The 12,765-nt window shown below is 38.1% G+C and overlaps 2 protein-coding genes and 1 long non-coding RNA gene across 3 annotated transcripts in view; 2 read left to right on the top strand and 1 right to left on the bottom strand.

The window, feature by feature from the left end:
- Window positions 1-4,114: 4,114 nt before the first annotated feature.
- On the bottom strand, window positions 4,115-7,272 carry tfpi2 (tissue factor pathway inhibitor 2). The gene is made up of 5 exons (XM_080442815.1): window positions 7,143-7,272; window positions 6,431-6,601; window positions 5,954-6,133; window positions 5,264-5,437; window positions 4,115-4,638 (listed from the first exon to the last, which is right to left on the bottom strand). Exons 1-5 carry the CDS (start codon window positions 7,216-7,218, stop codon window positions 4,550-4,552), a joined length of 690 nt encoding a protein of 229 aa, XP_080298941.1. The 5' UTR covers window positions 7,219-7,272; the 3' UTR covers window positions 4,115-4,549.
- Window positions 7,273-9,627: 2,355 nt separating this feature from the next.
- LOC308095347 lies at window positions 9,628-10,748 on the top strand. Its single transcript, XR_013934059.1, has 3 exons — window positions 9,628-9,657; window positions 9,761-9,862; window positions 10,540-10,748. It is a non-coding gene; the product is annotated as an uncharacterized lncRNA (long non-coding RNA).
- Window positions 10,749-12,235: 1,487 nt separating this feature from the next.
- LOC308095844 (putative acyl-CoA dehydrogenase 6) overlaps window positions 12,236-12,765 on the top strand; it is a 33,463-nt gene continuing 32,933 nt past the window's right edge. The window contains exon 1 of the mRNA XM_080442957.1: window positions 12,236-12,460. Coding sequence (XP_080299083.1) covers window positions 12,239-12,460 — 222 coding nt within the window. The 5' untranslated portion in view covers window positions 12,236-12,238. The remainder of the gene's footprint in view (window positions 12,461-12,765) is intronic.

The raw sequence follows: 12,765 nt of genomic DNA, 5'->3' as shown, positions 1-12,765 counted from the left end.
CCTCTTTGGCCAGCTGAGAGTGGTGGAGTACGCTGGGGAAAATCTAATGCCATGTTGGAAGAAGGAAGCCGCCTGGCTGCCAGAACCACCCAAAACATCAGACATTTGGTTTTGGGTTAGTCATTACACAGATCAACAGTTGGCAGCCAATGAGGAGACGTGCATAGTAAAGTGCAAATTTCCAATGGTGAATTTACCTGGAGTTTGCCATTCCTGTAACCACAGATTACTGAAAAAGATATTTCTGTCTAAGAGCTTGGAATCAGGGGGAACCAAGAACGTCCTTGCTAAGACCAAAAGACACCACCTTGAGCTGTTCCTTTGACATCAGATTAAATACACATTTTGCGGAGTAACAGAACTGAAGTTTTAAAGCTGATTCAGCTTTATTTTCTGTCTTTGTATGGCTAGCAACTAAGAAGATGAATAAATAAATCATCCATATCATTGAAAGATCAGTCAGGGACTGTGCTTTCACAGTCAAAGTCACCTTTGATCTGCAACAGAACAGCTTCAGGGTTTGTCTCTTAATGGCCCCAGAGATATCTTTAAATTCCTGTTCCTGGCTTTGAAAGGGACTTTGAAAGTCAGAAAATAGTCTTCAAATGCTAAATCAAAAGGGGATTTTAACTTTATTTTTGCATTTGAAGACAGTTTGCAAAACTCTTGCTCGTTTTTGCTCAGACTTATATTAACGAGACAGAGAAAGTGTATATTTCATGTACTGGATACTGGTTAAGTGAAAAGAGTTCAACAACAAATGAAGAGATGGAGTTGGTACAACATGCACTGTAGTTGCCTGTGGCTGCTAACAGCCTCATCCTACTAAAACTGTATAGGTCAGGTGGAGGTCACACTGTTTATCTGTGAAGGAACAAAGATACAGAAGGCAGAATGTGAAACTCCAGCTTATTCATATGCAGGATATAAAGAGCTTTGGTCTGACTGAAAAATGCTGTTAGCGTTAGCGCATCATATTTTGTTTAGCCAAAAGAAACCAGAGGTGCAACTTGGACTTGAGTCACACTCAAGACATAGATTTGACGACTTCATGATTTAATTGAATTAAATGACTTAATTTAATTTAATTTAATCAAGTCTTCTTGCATTCTCTCTGTCTCACCAGAGAGAGAAAAGAGCAGTGACAGATGAAGATAAAGACAAATAGAATTTCTGAATACAGAATCTTCATGTGAACAGTAATGGTTATTTATGGCGTTATTTATTCATCCATTTATTTATTTAATGGTGCTCACTGTATTTCCCAGACATTATTTGAGTGTACAAACTAAATTGTAAACTGCATGGATTATAGGCTACCTATTCTATTTGTAACAGGCAAAACACCACTTTTCCAATTCACACCAACTATTATTAGGATACAATATGACCCGAAGTTAAAGTTCAGGACTTATCTTTAGTTGGGACTTGACTTGGGACTTGGTTGTGACCTGTAAACTGTGATTTGGTTTAGTTTAGTTTAGTTTAGTTTAGTTTATTTCAGTCAATTTTGTGGTAACATTACAATAGGTAATAAAATTAAATTAAAAAAGTGTATCAAGAAAAGATACCCACATTTCCACCATTGCTTGAAAGAACTCCACCTTAAACTTAGAATTAGAATCAGGTACTGTAAAGCACATACTCAAACAAACAATTATGCACAAACAAAAAGACAAATAACAAAGCAGATTTTTTTTTTAGTTCTATTAAAAATAAAACCAAGGTTTCTGCTGTACAGTGCCTCTTCCTGTATTCACTTACACCACTGAACATCCCAAGCTCATTTGATTGGTGGGAAGTAGCAGTAAACATATTTAAGATGGTCAAGCTCCAGCATCTGAAAGCATTTTTGTATTCTATTATATGTTTTTGTTACGCACTGCTATTGCTAAATTATCATTTCTGGGAGATTGTGATAGGTTGTTCAATAAACTGAACCTGAATCTTCCTATTCTCTGACTCCAGCATTCTACACATTCGAGACTTACCCGCTCCAGCCTCTGAACGAAATAGACAATCTGCCATGAATTTCTATGATGAGAAGTATCATCACTTCATGGTCTCATTTTTCTTTTTAGCTGTTATGTGTAAGTCTACCACCAGGAGGCATCAGAGCTTCTCCCCTTCAGCTGCAATAGCTAGTGTGCGGTTCTAGCTGTCCTGGTGCTATTGGTCCATGAGTATTGAGTAATTTAAAAAAAATAGCAGTAGGCCTACCTTTTGCTCCCAGGATGAAAGTTGCAAACCACAAACCTCTAATATTATTGTTGTTTAGACATAATATATTGAGACATTCAGTAACGTCTATACCCCCCTGAACCAGCACTGTTAAATAATCCTTTTACTTGTAGGCCCTATATCAACATTTTATACAACTTGTACATTTGTGAATATTGTAGCCTAATTTATAGAATCCATCACATATTCAATAATCAGCATGTTTCAATATTAAAGTCCATTAATTATCATGGTGAACGAGGGTTAAATGACTCCGTCTAATGTAGTGAGACTAATGCAATAGCCAGAGCAGGATCACTTCACCCAGCTCAGAGTCTGGTCCAAATCGTTAATAATCAGTACTAAGTCTGCACCAATAAAGACCAAACATGTTCCAAGCCAGAGCTTTATTATAATTGAAAATTAACCACTGCTGCATACATTTGCAATATTTGTTATGGCTTTTGAGAATTAATATGAACCACAATAAAGTTGACAAGACAGATGGATGCACTTTTCCTGTAATTAAACTCAAATTGAGAGTTTGTTATGATAATGGGCCAGGGTTCATGTTGGGTGTTTGGAGAGAAATGCTAAAATACCCATGCTGGTTTCAGTGGTTTAACAGATTATAAATCACACATGTTTTCTTTTATCGCAGCCGCTTTCAGAAGTTCAGTCATGCCTTCTCTTCCTTTTCCCATGTCTGGTGTGATGGTCCAATGTGACCTCTGAACCTTCCTCACAGAATGAGGCTTTGTTTCCACTTTGCTTTTTCCACCATAGAGATGTTAGGTGCAGACTCACATGCATTAATATCAATGGCTATGGAGAACTTGGTGTCGAATCATGTGCCCTGCAGGACCAAGTGCGTGCAGATTTTCACTTAAAGCAAACACTACATAAGCTGATTTCACTAATTAGCTGAACCCCCTCCCTCAAGCCCAGTGTGTATTACAGTAATTAGTGAAATCAGCTTGTGTGTGTTTGGTTGGAGTTTTTAATTATAGTGTAGAAAGTTTACCTAACATGACCTATGCTCAGGTCCTCACTTCACCCAAGACCATCTTTGTCTTATAATGGACCAGTTGACTGATGATGTCAGTGCTAACTTGCTTTCGAGATGCTGGGCCCACACTGTTATCACGACATCCCGTCTCATACTGCTTTCTAATGGATGATTTAGCTTTGGCTTTTGGCTCCTAATACAGGCTGCCAAGCCAGACGTAACTTCCTTATTTATACCTGATAGCAGTTTCCTGTCTTATTATACCTCTTCCATATCTTCCATAAATATTTATTGCTTCAAAACTCACAGAGCTACTGCTACATTATGCTATTGTGGGAGATAGGACACAGCAGTTTTAGGGCTGGGCGGCCACCCTAAAAGTCAGGCATGATCGCTTTCCTCTTCAGTATTCATTAAATATTTTAAATTATGTAACTCAGGTGGAAACGTGTGTGTGTGCGGGTGCATGCGTGCACATTACATGTATTCATGCAGGCGTGTGTGCATGCATGTGCAGGTGCGTATGTATGTACAATTTAGGGAAGCATACATAAGGCATAAAGGTTCCCTCCTGATTCAAAACTGCAGTGGAAGACTCAAGATTGTCTCAAAGGCCTGATAAGGAGGGAAATACGTAATAGATTAGCAAAGAAAATATTTGGAAGTGAATGTGACTGAGAAAGTGAAAGGACAAGTTGTGCAAGTTGTCGTTTCTTTTTAACAGCCGGGTGATCGGCTGAATTGAGCGCTGCCTTGAAGGTTATTGAACAAGGTGGGAAAGCAAGCAAGCAAGATAAGAATATTGCAGACATTAGTCTAGATATGCTAGCTTATTACACAGCAAATAGTACAATAAATACACTAGCCCAAATGTTTGGGTTTATTTATTTTACTTATTTATTTGACAAAAAATGGGATTAAATAAAGTACAATAAAATACACTTAATACCATATCAAAATACACAATACAAAACATTAGTGCAAAAGTTAAACTTCATCAACAGAATACAGTAAAAAAAAAGAACTTTAAATTGTTTCTTAGAAATACTGTATAATATATACTGTAGTTGCCATTAGAAAACAAATGCATGTGCGATTAAAAATCCTCTTGGCAAAATACCAACAAACATGACTGATTCACATTTATCTGAATGGATGACCATTGTTTGTGCGCCATATTATGAAAACAGTGCAAGTATCCAGTTTTGGCTGTCCATTCAATACTGCAGCATATATGAAACAAAATGCCTACTTCAATAATGGACAGTTTGCATTATATGTTTGTCCAAGTCAAAAGTCCTGAGACTAAGTGCCACACATCTAGGCCTGCAAGACAATGTAACGTTTCCTTGTATTTCTGTTCCTTTTGAGCCGACGTTGCCTTCCTGGGCTTGGGTGCTTTTTCCTTCCTGAGAAAAAGAAAAAGGCGAATGACAACTCATTAGTGTGATAGCTCTAATTCGTATCTTCGACTTTCCACAGTCGCTTGGAAGGTCGGAGGTTCAGCTTGTTCTGCTGATTGCCACATTCCAAATCAGTTAGTAATTTGACTGTACAGAAATGTAGGAATTTCCCTTGGTTATAACATTAGGTTATTATTTGCTTTGCTGCTAATAAATAGTCCCTTGAACATTACTATTAGAAACCATATTATGTTTTAAAGCTAATGAAAGGAATTCAGGTGTGATTATTTATTATGCCTGGTTTTCTAAATGCATGTCCTCAAACAAAATAGAAAACTTTAGGTAGCCCCACACATTGAGAGTGGACCTTGGGGGTTGAATAGTCTTCATGAAACTATCTTCAGTATTTCGACAATTTCCTTATATATTTTGTTGACAGTGGTCCACTAGGGCTCTGTCTTTTACCCCCTCTTTTCTCTCTACATCAAATCTCTTTGTCAAAAATAGCTGATCTACAAGCTCATAACGTGTCGCATTGGAACACGTTGTGACCTTGTAGATCTGCTATTTTCCACTAAATGTCTGCCTATTATGTTTGTGTGGTTAATCTGAATATATTCCCCTCCAATACCTTTAGCACAGACATCAATGCAGCTCAGCCTTGAGACAAAGTTGTTGCTGCTTCCACCGCAGCCTGAATACAGGAACTCCTCACACATCTTTGTGACAGCGTTGTAGTAATACCGCGGTATGGAGGCTGCACATCTCCCTTTATCCACAGGGTCCAGGCAGATCACAGGGACAGCTAAACAAACATTAAAAAATGAATTCATAAAAAGGGCATCTTTTGACAAGAGGCTTATCAGAGTAAACATGGGCTGAGCTGACGTTTTACATTCTGCCTGTTGATAAGTGCCTGAAGACAATAGTGTTATTTTCCAAGAAATTGAAAATAGCCGATGGTTCTTGGTTGCTATTATTTAGGTGCAGTGAACTTTGCAACAATTTTCATCCTGCACTGGTTTTTATCACTTCCTGCAAGCATTGTGCATCCTGTCACTGGCTTACCAGTGTTATCCTATTTCCTCACTACTGTCTATGAGTATTTTGCATCAGAATCAAGTATAACATACATACAACACATCTGGCATATAGTATACTGTACAACATTTATGATGAAATAACATGAGACTTCATACCAGGAATAATACATCCATTCCAATCTTTGTTCCACCTTTAGTTTTTTGTTTATGTTTTACAACAGTTCATCCCACACAGGCAAATACAAGCCCATTATTAAAAACAGAGTAGGCCTACTCACTTTTGTGTGGGCTGCAGTACTCCTTGCAGGAGGTGAGGTCTGAGAAGCGGTTGGCATTGCCCTGGCAGCCACCATAGTGAAAAAGCTCGCACTGCATTGTGGTCATGTTGAAGAAGTATCTCGAGTGAAGGGCCCGGCAGGGACCTTCCTCCATGGGGAACCTGCAGATCTGCGGAATTTCTAGGGACAAGGAGAGAAAACTATTTGAGGAATGTTTTGGAGACCACCTTTATATGAAATGTTCTTGAAGTTGTGGCTTCTGCATGCACATGTGCGGATTATAGCCTGATTAAATTCAACTTGGTTTATACTAAAAATACATTCATTAGTCACTTTGCATCCGTGGGGACATTAATAAATGCAAAAACACTGAATGCAGTAATTAAGAACAAAGCCCCTCTAATATAATTCAGAAATTAGCTATGGGCCATAAAAGAAAAAGAGAAAAGCATATCAATTGGCCAATGCAATACTTACTTGGTATTCTAAAGCATGATTTCTGGCACTCCTGGTAACTTTTAAAGTTATTGGCGTTCCCTTGGCACCCTCCATAGTAAAACTCTTCGCATTTCTGAGTGATGGTGTTGTAATAATACCGCTGTATCTGTCCTTTGCAGGGTCCCTCGTCCATTTGAAGCAGGCAATGCCCTAAAAAGTAGAGACAGTGGTGGAAAAAGTACTCAGTTATTTTACTTAAGTAAAAGTATCAATGAATGCTGCAATGTAGAAATACTCTTTTACAAGTAAAAGGCATGTGTTCAAAATGAGTAAAAGTACAAAAGTATTGGTCGGAGCTTGTAGATCGGCTATTTTCAAATAGCCTATGTATAAAATAGGGTTAAAGTGGTAAATGCATGTTTTATAATATAATAATTTATATCTGCAAAGTAACTAGTAAAGCTGTCAAATAATTGTAGTGGAGTAAAAGTACAACATTTGCCTCTGTAGTGGAGTAGAAGTAAAAGTATTGAAAGTGGGAGATACTCCAGTAAAGTTTTTTTTTTTAAACTCAAATTGTACTTGAGTGAATTTACTTAGTTACTTTTACATCACTGCCTGAAAGTTGAGATAAGTTGTGACAAGTGATACCAATTAGTTTCCACACCAGGGATTAAACAGCGCAAATCAGCGTCGCTTCGAGTTAGAATAAAAAACGAGAGGAAAAGTACAATGATCCGTGTCTGTTTACCTGTCGATGGTTTAAGTGCGAAAACGCTGTAAAACGAGGAGAAGAACGTGAACACTGCAAATGCGTAAAGCTCCATTGTAAAGGCTTTGTTCTAAACTCCAGACTTTATGCTCTGATCCGACATGCATGTCCGACCACTTTTATAGTTGAGTGAGTGGTTTTCCCAAAGGAGGAACACATAAGGGGCGGGATGATGACTCACTTCCATTATTCTGATGGATTGGAGTGACATCAAATAATTGCACCACACTCGTTACGTTAGTAGGCTACAGTAGTGAGATTTGCGCGTTCTCTTTTTTTAAATCTCGATAATGCTCAGAGGAAATGGGTGTGGGAATGGCCGGCATGATGAGTGACTAAAAGGATATTGATATAAGGAGGCCTGCCAACATCCGACTGTTTTTAAATGGGAGGGGGGCTCCCATGTGTTCTGGTGAATTTTGGGGGTTTGATACTATTATCAGGCTTGCTTTCATTGAAAAATGATGGGTAAATGTTTTAATTTCATCCATTAAAAAACTAGGCCTACAGAAATTGATTTTATTACTGAAGCAATTAAAGACCCATCTTTAATAATGACCATTCATTAAAGCCTACTTAAAAGTGAATATCTCTGTATGATTGCACGCACTGACCACACCATCCAAGAGGGGGGTCCGGGGGATCCTCCCCCATAAACTTTTTAACAGAGTAGATATAATTTCCTGTGTTCTGGTGAATTTTGGGAGTCTGATACCAAATCAAGGATAATCAAGGTGAAATGACAATCAAGGAGTCCTTAAGGAGATGTGGTTGAAATCAAGGAGACTCCTGCAGAATCCAGGAGGGTTGGCAGCCCTGGATATAAGAAACAATAGTAATTCTGTCAAGCAGCAGTACAGCGGCTCCAGTAACTTGTATATCTACAAAGCTCATCAGGCTTTGAAAGTGACATACTGTACAAAGTTTGAGCCTTCAAAGTAGGTCACACCTGGATTACACTGGGAAGCCTTATCCAATGATGACAATGATGATTGAAATTATGATGATTATTATTGTGCATTAATATTGTGCATAATTTAGTTTGTAATGTTTTTAATGCATTACTATTGTATATTATTTTTGTATTTTATTTAGTTTTTTTATAATGATGCTGATGTGATGATGACACACATGATGATGATGATGATGATGATGATGATGATGATGATGATGATGATGATGATGATGAAGACCAAAACAATGTAATATAACAATGTATCATAATATTGTCATAGACCTCAGTCATCAGGTCCCTTAAGCTTCTTGCAGCAATGGCTCACTGCAAAATAGCTTGAAGCTAAGATGATGAATGAAACTTCTCAGTTTAGTCGTGGGCTACTTTCTACTATGCAATACAAAATATTGATTGGTCTCCAAGGGAATGACGCTGTTGTGAAACATGAGTTGTAAATCCAGTGTGTGTTTGTCTCACATGTCCTTGTGCCCATGCCAAGTTTCTCTCATTGCCTGGCGGCCATCTGTCTGTCTGTCCGTCTGTCTGTCTGCCCATGCCTCTGTCTCTCTCCCTCCCTAGCCCTCTCACACACACACACATACACACACATGCAGACGCACAGGCACACACGCGCGCGTGTGCACACACACACACACACACACACACACACACACACACACACACACACACACACACACACACACACACACACACACACACACACACACACACACACACACACACCATTCACTCAGTCTGCCCACAAAACCTCAAGATACTAAACTCCCTCTATTGCTATGGGCTATGATGTTGTTAGATTAGCATGTCTGCACCCAATCACATTTCCCAAACAACTGCATTTTCCACCACAAACTGTAGTTTGTCAGTTGCCAATACATGACCCTGATAGTCTCAAAAATACTTTGGAAAGCAAGAATAAGAGAAAAATGTCATATACTCACAGAATTGTGTATATCTTACAGAGGTATTTTCTAACTACACAGCAAAATCCTGAACATTACAGTAGTTTAAGAGCATAAAAATGTATGTGTACCTCTAATTATTTGTAGATTGCTTTGCTACATCTGATGAAATGAATTGAATCCTGCTGTGGTTGTCATTTGGGCTAATGATGGTTCTCCTACATGACAGGTTGAGGCTAATACAGATAAGCCGTCTTATCAAATAGACCCGAATTACATGGTATGTCCCCTTGACCCAAATCTGAATAAGAAATATAGTCCATGATCCTTAGTCCATAGGCAAGGAATCTTGATTTAGTCCACAAAATACAGCCAATGGAAATCAAAATTCGTTGTCCCTAAATAACTCATGTGTACGAAAACAGACACCTAGTGATTCCTTCTCTTTTCTAGGCGCATGCTTCAACTGGTTGTGGGATCATATAAAGGATCTTGTTTTAATCACATTAGCGGATTAGGATTGTTTATGGAGATTACTTTATAACCCAGATTGAGGGAGAGGAGAAGGTTCTCTCACAGGTTTTCAGGGGAAGAGGACAGCTGCTTTTAAGAGTCCGTAAGTACACTTTTTTTCAATTAATTTAACCTTTAAGTTAAATGATGTGAAGAAAATACAAAATGTTTGCAAAGGTGACAGTGATATTGATTCCTTGTTACAGAGAATGCCGGGTTACATCGATGTAGAACATCTAACAGACCTGGAAAAGGCTACGACTGAAGCAGTGCAAAAGAGAAAGGAAGTCAAGCTAGAGAGGTGGCCGGTAAGTGATTACTGTGATTGATTCTACTGTACATAATAATTTATCATTTTGACGATGAATATAGTCCTTTGTTCATGTTGAAGATACCAGGGCAGACTATATTGAAATTCTTCAAGTTGACTACTATTTCTAAGCCAAAGCGCAGTAACTACGAAAACAATAAATCACTGAAAATGGATTTAAAAGTGATTCAACTGGTCAGCCAAATGAGATATCAGCATATATGTCATATTACACTAATTGTACATCTGTTCTTGAGGTAATTGTTTATCCCCAAAAATCACGATGGCTAATTTGACCTTTGGGATACACAAATAAGTCGGTGTGTCCAAAAACGTAGTTACTGCACTTAGCACTTTGGCTTTGTACAGTAGGGCAGTATAGCTATAGCACAATGCTACAACAGTACACAGTAAAATCCCCATGTGTTCATTTAACTCAGAAGAGAGTACTATTTGTATCTCTTTTGAGTTACACATCCATCTGCATGGTTCCATTTGTACACCGACTCTTCTGAATTAAATGTAGGAATTTAATGTGTGGCCTGTTTCATGGTGTAATTGCACAGTTCTAATTAAAAGTCAGATTGAGGAACAAACTAAACTAAAACACAAAACTGCTCTAGACAATTATAATAATAAAAAATACAAAGTTAATCTCTGCCTGTTCACTTGCAGTTATCTAAAGCCTGTACGGATACAATGGAATGGATTCAGGCTCTCGAGGCGGAGGACACCATGATTAAAGGCATCAATGAAGAAACAAACCCCTTCAAGGCGGAGAAGGGTGGCTGTGTCATCTGCTAATCTGAACCTGATACAGATTAGCACCCAAGGTCAATCTCCCTGCACACGCAAAATGGATGATCCTTTTGCAGACATAGAAGAAGACTAGTGGAATACATAATACTAAAACAATTTTGAAAATGTATATACATTTTTATGTCCATGTAAATGATCCTTCCTGTTCAGGCCACGTTTGTAGCCTTGTGATATTCTTTTAACATTTGTAATAAATGTGAGTTGCTGTGCATGGGAAATCATTGTCAGAATTGTCATTGTCAGAGCTATATAGGACATACACAGTGCTTCTGTCTCGTGGGATCTGCAGTCTGAGTGAACTGGGTCCTTAGTCTGTTGTTTCAAACACAGAAACCACTGCCATTAAATGTGTTGTAACGACAGGATGGCAGAACAGGTCAATCTTAAAATAGGCAATGAGGGGGAGTACTTTTTTCTTTTTTTTCTTTTTTACTTAAAATGAGCAATATACCACTATGTAAAAATGTTAGAAATATGAAAAAAGGAAACGTCTTTCTTGAGTAAAAGTACAAAGGTATTGTCACCAGAATATACTGTAAATGTACTAACTTTGCAGAATGGGCCCTTTCACATTGTTGGAAATTGTGTAATGTGTTCAACACTTTCATTTTCCAGTTGGTAAAGGTGGGTCAGATTTGAATTACTTTATGTTTAACCTATAATAATACTTCATAATTGTTCATAAATGTATGTTTAATATTAATCTGCAAAGTAACAAGTAACTAAACCGGTCATACAATTGCTGTCGAGTAAAATAAAATAAAGGCCTCTGAGTAGGGTAGAAAGCATAAAAGAATACTCACTTAATATATAAGTACCTCAAACTTAAAGTATTACACTCAAGAACATAACTTAAGTAAATGTACGTAATTACTTTCCACTGTCTGGTGGCAATGCATCAACCTGCTTAAGAAAATAAGAGTTCAAGTTTAGTGGTGGAAAAAGTACTACAATTTTTTACTTAAGTAAAAGTATCACTACTGCAAAGTAGAAATACTCTGTTACAAGTGAAAGTCCGGAATTAAAAATGTACAATGTACCAAAAATAGAAAGTAGCCTACTCATTATGCAGAATGTCCCATTTCACAAGTTTTCAAATGTATAAAATGTCTAATTCTTTTTTTAAAATAGCAGATCTACAAGCTCACAATGTGTCTCATTGCGACACATTGTGAGCTTGTAGATCTGCTATTTTCAAAAGGAAAAAAATTAGCCTACAGTATATAGGGCTGAAGTGGTTAATGTAAGTTTTGCAATAATAATCAAAATCTAAGTAACTAGTAACTAAAGTTGTCAAATGATTGTAGTGGAGTAAAAAGTAAAACATTTGCCTCTGAGATGTAGTGGACTAGAAGTTAAATGATAGAAAATTGTAAATACTCCAGTAAAGTAAAACAAATACCTCATAATTGTTGTACTTAAGTACAGTACTTGAACTTGACACCACTGTTCAAGTTCAAGTTCCATAGATTCTACCTTGCGGGGCGGCCTCACCCGACCTCCTCCTTCTCCTACTAACGAGAACCACACGCGCATGCGCACATCCAGCAGCAGCATGTCAACAATGGCACTGTGCAGAGAAGGAGCCCGGCGCTTCAACAACAACTTGGCAGCCTGTCGAAATGTCTCCAAATTATTGTCGATCGGTGGCATTCGGTCCTTTTCTGAAAGCGTGTCACCTAAACCCGCCTCCTCCGCCACTTCTACCCCGGAGACAACGGGTGATCATTTACTCTTCACACACGAGCACTTGGCATTAAAGGAGTCCCTCAGAAAGGTAATGCAAGATAGCATGATGGAGGAGTATAGTAGCAGGAGTTACCATGGAAATCATGCAGTTGACGCTCGTTTTGAGCGTTGTGGTTGAAAACAAACGGCAATGTGTTAATATGTGTGGGTGCTATGAATGCAGCGTACTCGTTTGACTTATGTAAGCACAAGCAGCTGACCTGAGGGTTTCATAAAACAAAGTAGGTGAGAGGTCATTATGCTAGCTCTGCTCCCTTCAGCTGCTTCTGTGCTGAATTGATCAATTCAAATCAAGCTTTATTTATGAGCACATTTAAAACAATCGAGATTGAC

The sequence above is a fragment of the Gymnoscopelus braueri genome (genome assembly GCF_963280865.1).
Source record: "Gymnoscopelus braueri genome assembly, chromosome: 11".
In the NCBI taxonomy this organism is placed as follows: Eukaryota; Metazoa; Chordata; class Actinopteri; order Myctophiformes; family Myctophidae; genus Gymnoscopelus; species Gymnoscopelus braueri.
Note: the sequence above shows the minus strand (reverse complement) of the source record. Positions and strands in the feature narration are given on the sequence as shown.